The sequence below is a fragment of the Odontomachus brunneus genome, unplaced genomic scaffold (assembly GCF_010583005.1).
Source record: "Odontomachus brunneus isolate Ranch 3 - 2012 unplaced genomic scaffold, Obru_v1 Obru_scaffold_187, whole genome shotgun sequence".
Lineage (NCBI taxonomy): Eukaryota > Metazoa > Arthropoda > Insecta > Hymenoptera > Formicidae > Odontomachus > Odontomachus brunneus.
Window position 1 is genome coordinate 278,414 of NW_022639637.1, and position 6,434 is coordinate 284,847.

The 6,434-nt window shown below is 36.1% G+C and overlaps 1 protein-coding gene across 1 annotated transcript; it reads right to left on the minus strand.

Moving 5' to 3' along the window:
* Positions 1–1,274: 1,274 nt before the first annotated feature.
* Positions 1,275–1,854, minus strand: LOC116851679. Its single transcript, XM_032831339.1, has 2 exons — positions 1,591–1,854; positions 1,275–1,508 (listed from the first exon to the last, which is right to left on the minus strand). Exons 1-2 carry the CDS (start codon positions 1,814–1,816, stop codon positions 1,405–1,407), a joined length of 330 nt encoding a protein of 109 aa, XP_032687230.1. The 5' UTR covers positions 1,817–1,854; the 3' UTR covers positions 1,275–1,404.
* Positions 1,855–6,434: the final 4,580 nt, after the last annotated feature.

Consider the following 6,434-nt stretch of genomic DNA (forward strand, 5'->3'; position numbering starts at 1 on the left):
ACGTCACGAATTAATTTTATTACGGTCGCGCAGTGACAACACAAGTCTACTTGGATCTTCAGCGTTGCAACCTAAGATTGAGCTATTCAAGATACAATGGCGAATGCCTCATGTAATGTTGAATGATATCAATAAACTTGCCCTGCTGAGAACATTGGAGAATGGTCGACACCTGAGTATGAGGATCATACTCCGCTCATGGGATCTGTATGAATTTCCTCTGCTGCAAAGCACGACCAAACATCTATGGACTGTCAAAACAGCCACTAATTTGGAAAAACCACGATACGTTATCTTTGCCCTGCAAACTAGTCGAAAAAATGTCATGTCGGAAAATATAACTCAATTCGACAACTGCAATTTAACCAACGTAAAGCTCTATCTAAATTCAGAGTGTTATCCATACGATGACATGAATTTAGATTTTGTAAAAAACAGATATGCAATACTTTATGATATGTATAGCCGTTTCCGCAAATCGTATTATGGATACAACAGTGCTGAGGTATGGTTAACAACTATCGACTTTCTGAAGCATGGTCCTTTCGTGGTTATCGATTGTTCGCGTCAAAACGAATCTGTTAAGAGTGCCACTGTAGATGTGCGGATAGAATTTGAGTGTAGAGAGAATATACCAGCGAATACTACCGCATACTGTCTGATCCTGCATGATCGTGTAGTTGAATACAGTCCACTAACCAACTTAGTGCGCAAAATCAACTAACACATTGGAAAGTATGAGAAAAGAATAATAGAAAACATTAAAAGGTTATACACGACATTTCTTTCCCGAACGTATCGAAGAGTACTTCGCTATGGTTGAACCAATGTTTGCAAGGATTCGTTGTTGGAAAGAGATTTATTGTAAAGGAAGTAGCGATACTTAGGAATGGATCTGTTCTTTCCCATTATATCTTTACTAGTCCCATGCCATGGCATCTTCTCGCAAGATCCGACAAATCGAGAGCATACTGGTTGACGGTTAATCATCATGGACTACGATGGGATGACGGGATCGTTGCATACAGCAGAGCCAAGTACTTGATTGCGACAGCTGTGGTTGGCAAATCATGCGATGTGGAACATAAAGACGTTTTCCCCCCACTCGTATACGTAAAGGGGTGTGAAAAGCGAGAATGGTTGATGAATCTTCTGGACGACAATGTAAAAAGTAACCTGATCATCGAGACCTTGGATGCGGATTACGAGGACATAGTTTCCTTGGACAAATTGGATGCAACCAATATTTTACGATGTAATAATCATATTAAGCATTGTGCTTTACAGAATGTATTAAAAATATTCAATTGGTGGTCTCAGCGCCCGGAGAGAGTTGTAAACCTTTATAAATAAACATTTTTTTTAATGTATTAATGTTTCTCTTTTTATTTCCCATCAAAGTATCTACATAGGTACGCATACATTAGAAAAGTTTTTTTTGCATAGTTTTCGGAATGTCTCGAATACTCTAGAATATTCTGGAGGGTGAATCATGAACGGTGGGATCACTGAAAAGAAGGAGGATCGATAAAATGATCAATTGTGTCGAACTTACATATGAATTTATATTGAAAATTAACGCTGTCTTACCTCGTTTCTGGAGAGGAATCTCGGCAATGGGGTAATATTCCCAATTAATCGCTGGGTCGTTGATATCAATGACATAGTCGGGAAAGCGTTCCCAGATAATTGGTGGGTCATCGATATCACCAGAAATGTCGATGACCTCCACTTCTTTGTTAACTTGCTTGTTTTGGATGATTTCTAAAATTATATATATTATTAGCGTATAAAAAGTGGTTTTAAAATAAGTCATAATTAATATTTTACTGATATATGTAAATTTACCTACGTCGTTATCGACGTCTTCTACCGCCGTTCTTATAGGTGAGAAAATCACATGTTTGGTCGAATTTCCTGGGCTATGGAAAATAATAATCATTAATTTCATATATTTCTAGTGTATTCCCTTATAGAAATATCATACTAAGAATCATTGATAATTACTTATTATCCAGTATTTTTAATACTGAAAATAAGTAATTATCAATGATTCTTAGTATGATATTTCTATAAGGGTTGTAGTTTTTATATAATTATTACGATATTTCGCTTACCTAGTATGGTTGAGTACATTCCCGATCATGCCTCAGACATCCTCCATTTCCTCCCCGTAATCACGTCTGATTATGAGGATTTCCCTCACAATTTCTTGAATCCGATCGTTACAAAGTCTTCCGCTGTTAAACAGCAACACGAATAGCATGCTGCTGCATTCGCAAGCGAAGATATAAAATAAATTATAGTTTTCCGCGTCGTCGCTTTCCGATACGCGAGATAAATATTTCTCGCGATCGATATTCGGGTCCGCGTAAGAACCCGCGACGATACATTCGCGCACTAGAACACTTAATCGCGACATAGTATTCTTCACGTGTTGTGTTGTCGAGGTCTGTACAACTTGTGTTTTCGAAAAGACAACAATTCTTTTTTTCGGGAGGGCTGTTGAAGATAAAAACTAAAAGAATGTCTCTTCCCATCAAAGTATTTCTATGCAGGCATACATTAGATAAAATTCTTTTCGAGACCGAATGTTCTCCTCAAAAGATCTTTCTGGAATATTCGAGAATATTCTAGAAGACGGCGCCCCGGTGGCCGGAGAGGGGGAAAGGCGAGTGGGTGGCGCGGCCCGCTCGCGAACCGCTGCCAACAGGGAGGGGGAAGGCCGCGAACGCGTCGAAAAGGGGAGGATTGGTGAAACGGTCAATTATATCGATATTATGTTAAAAAATATGTGGAAAGATATGTCGGTAAAAACAGATCGCAGGGTTGATAAAAATTACCAATTATGTCGGTAATAATATATCGGTAAAAAATAAATATGTTGGTAAATATAAATATGTTGGTAAAAATATAAATATGTTGGTAAAAAATAAATATGTTGGTAAAAATACCGGTAATATGTTGGTAAAAAAGAAATGTCGGTAAGTCCCCTCTCCAGCGTGACGTCAGTCCCCGCGCCAGCAGTTCCCCACGCCCCGCACCCTCCCTCAGAGGACCTGGGTTAGAACCCCTCTTGTATACTTACTTTTTAGGATTTTTGTGGCAGAATTAAAACTAAGAACGCTAGAGTGTACGCAAGTTCACCTCGTCAAAAACGAAATCTCCGACATCGACCTCTTTAACTATAAAAATATCCATTACTATTTCAAAATTAAACAAAGATTAACACGACTCTAAGAAATTAAACAAAATTTAAAATCATACAAGGACAAAAGAGCCAAAATTATTATGTACTATAATTTAAAGAAAAGTTTACTACTTTATAAGTAAAGTATTGGTAAAATAAGTATTGGTAGATAAGTATTGGTAAAAAAACTTTCTTTTAAGGAAGGTAGCTCCAATGACCTTGACATATATTATAGAGATCACTCTTCTGAAGGTTTTAGTCGTCGCTTAAAAATCGTTAAAAAGTTATTAACAAAGGAAGTTGCTTAAAATGAATGTAATTTTTGGACACCATATATATAAAAACATCAAATGTGTAGGCTAGGAAGGTAGCTGTCCCTGGTACACACACACACACATACATACACTGCTCGCCCGTCCGCGCGCTCGCCTGCTCTCTCGGGCGAGTTGAACGGTGTATGCATATGTTTCTATTATATTTGAAGTTTTATAAATAAAATGTAACTTCTCTCACACATTAATTTAAGCAATGTCTTTATGTCGCAAAATTACATGGATGATTGTTAAATCATCCAAATATAATAGGAACACTCGCGTACATCGCGAGCTCGTCTGGGGGGCGGGCGAGCGCACGAGCGGGTGAGCAGTGTGTGTGTGTGTGTGTGTGCGTGTGTGTGTGCCAGGGGCAGCTACTTTCCTAGCCTATATATTCGATGTTTTTATATATATAGTATCTAAAAATTACATTCATTTTATGCAACTTCCTTTGTTAATAACTTTTTAACGAACAACGACTGATAACTAAAACCTTCAGAAGATCATTCAAGAGGATGACCTCTATAACATATGTCAAGATCAAGGTCATTAGAGGTACCTCTAAAGGGGAGTTTTACCAGTACTTATATCTTTGAATTATAGTAAACAATAACTGCAATTTTGGCTCTTTTGTTCTTGTCATTGATTTTGAATTTTGTTTAATTTCTTAGAGTCGAATTAAACTTTGTTTAATTTTGAAATAGTAATGGATATTTTTATAGTTAAAGAGGTTGATGTCGGAGACCTCGTTTTTGCTCGCGGTGTGTGCGTGTATTCCTATTATATTTAGATGATTTAACGATCATTTATGTAATTTTGCGACACTGCATAAGTTAATGTGTGGGAGAAATTACATCCTATTTATAAAACTTGAAATATAATAGGAACATACGCACACATTCGGGCGAGCGGGCAAGCGCGCGTGCAGGCGGACGAACAGTGTGTGTGTGTGTGTGTGTACATGCGTATGCAACTGAACGTAACACACGGCTTCCAATTTTCAATATGCATTTGTATGAATTTCTTAATGTAACACACGATTTTAATGCGTGATGGAAATTTTAAAAAGTTAGATAAATAACTACCTAGATAGCTAAACCTGCGCAAACAGATTTTGAGCAGAGCTTGCTATCAACTTTTGATGGCAAATAGATAACAAATTTGATGCAGGATCTGTTATATCAAATCTTGCCGCCAAATTGTCGCCAGATATGCGGCAAAGCTTGTTGTGGGATAATTGCTGTAGATTTGCAGCAAAAACCGTGCAGAGCTTGTAGCGATTTGACGGCAGATTAGCGGCAGAAACCGCGCAGACCTTGCTGCGCTGCAAGCTTTGCGCGGTTTTTGCTGCAAATTTGACACCAATTGCCCGACAGCAAGATCTGTCGCCAAAACCGTAGTCTAATGTAGACACAGATGGCTATGGTTTTGTTGTGGATTTTTGATAAAATTTGTTGCCAATCTGCGCGCAGTCTGCACTCAATTTGCTTACTGGGTAACCCGTAGTGTCAGTCAGTTGGATATTGCCGTGTGTTATGTTCAATTGCATACTCACGCACACACCTAGCTTACAAATTCGATATTTTTACGGTATCCAAAATATACGGCATCTAAAAATTACATTTATTTTATGCAAATTCTTTTGTTAATAACTTTTTAACGAACAACGGGCGATGGCTTGTGAAAGTTACTTAGTAGGGTGGCCTCTATAACATATGTGAAGGTTAAGGCTATTAGAGTTGCCTCCCCTAAAGGGAAGTTTACCAATGAAGGCCGCAGTAAAGTGAAAAAAACTCATTAGCAGCTGTATTAGTCGTTCTCCATTAAAATCTCAACTTTATCATCTCATTGTTCGTAAGTTGTGGCAAAAATATAAAAAAGAACACAAAATAATGTCATAAAAATTCGTCCGCTGGTGGAGTGTATAATGTGATTGTCTTACCATAGAAACGAAAAGATGATAAAAAAAGAGCTTTAATAGTTCAGTAGTCATGATACAGAAAAACAAAAATCTCCGTTCAGGAACTTTAATTACGCACTATATAATAATATGATTTAATAAAACAGAAAAATCGAATATACTCTTAATTAATTATCTTGACTCAAGTTATTTATATGATAGAAACTATTTTAAAAATTCTCACAATACAATTACAAAAACATAAATTAGGAGTGTCAATAAGATCGTTTTTCTGTACTAAATCTTTTGTAAACGTTAATGTGGTGGTTCAAATCTTAAATACTTCAAAGAAGAAATCTTTCTTTAATTATGTAATTATAGGAGTTATAGCGGATCAATGTAAAAAGATTAAAATATATGTCAAAATAATATATAGGTAGATGATTTTTAACCCTTTCAGGACGGGAGACATCTTTTAATGCTCTACGGCTTCCATGCATGTAACATATTTTAAAAACTATCAATCCGATATTCACAAAATTTGGTATGTAGAAGTTTTTGGAGTGCTTTTTCCAAATTTGAAGTAAAAAATGTAAAACTCAAAATGGTAGATCAAATATAGCGATATTCAAGATACCAAATTATGTAAATATGATTAAATTTCTGTGGAACTTTATATTCTCTAAATTTGAATTAGTGAAAATCTTTTCTGATTTCTAATTTCGCTCTTCTTAGAGCGGTTATCCTTTATTTTGTTTCTACAATGCATTTGGAACAAAGAACAATTAGTAGAAATGAGAATGAAAAACTGATGAAGATCTTACAGACGTTTCATTGTATCGATATAATGTAAAAATATTATAAATATTTGGCATGGTATTGATGTATGTATCAAAAGAAAATACTCAAAGACTCAGTAATCAAATCAAGATCCCACATGTGATCCATATACAGGGTGTCCCGCATAAAGCATGCCAAAAAAAAAATATAAGTAGAACAAATAAAACTGAACAAAAATTGTAGAGATCAT

Excerpts from the sequence above, each read along its gene's own strand:
- LOC116851679 (XM_032831339.1), bottom strand. The coding sequence starts at position 1,816 with ATGACTTATTTTAAAACCACTTTTTATACGCTAATAATATATATAATT. Across the intron at positions 1,509-1,590 it reads GATTCCTCTCCAGAAACGAG|TGATCCCACCGTTCATGATT; the intron begins GTAAGACAGCGT and ends CCTTCTTTTCAG.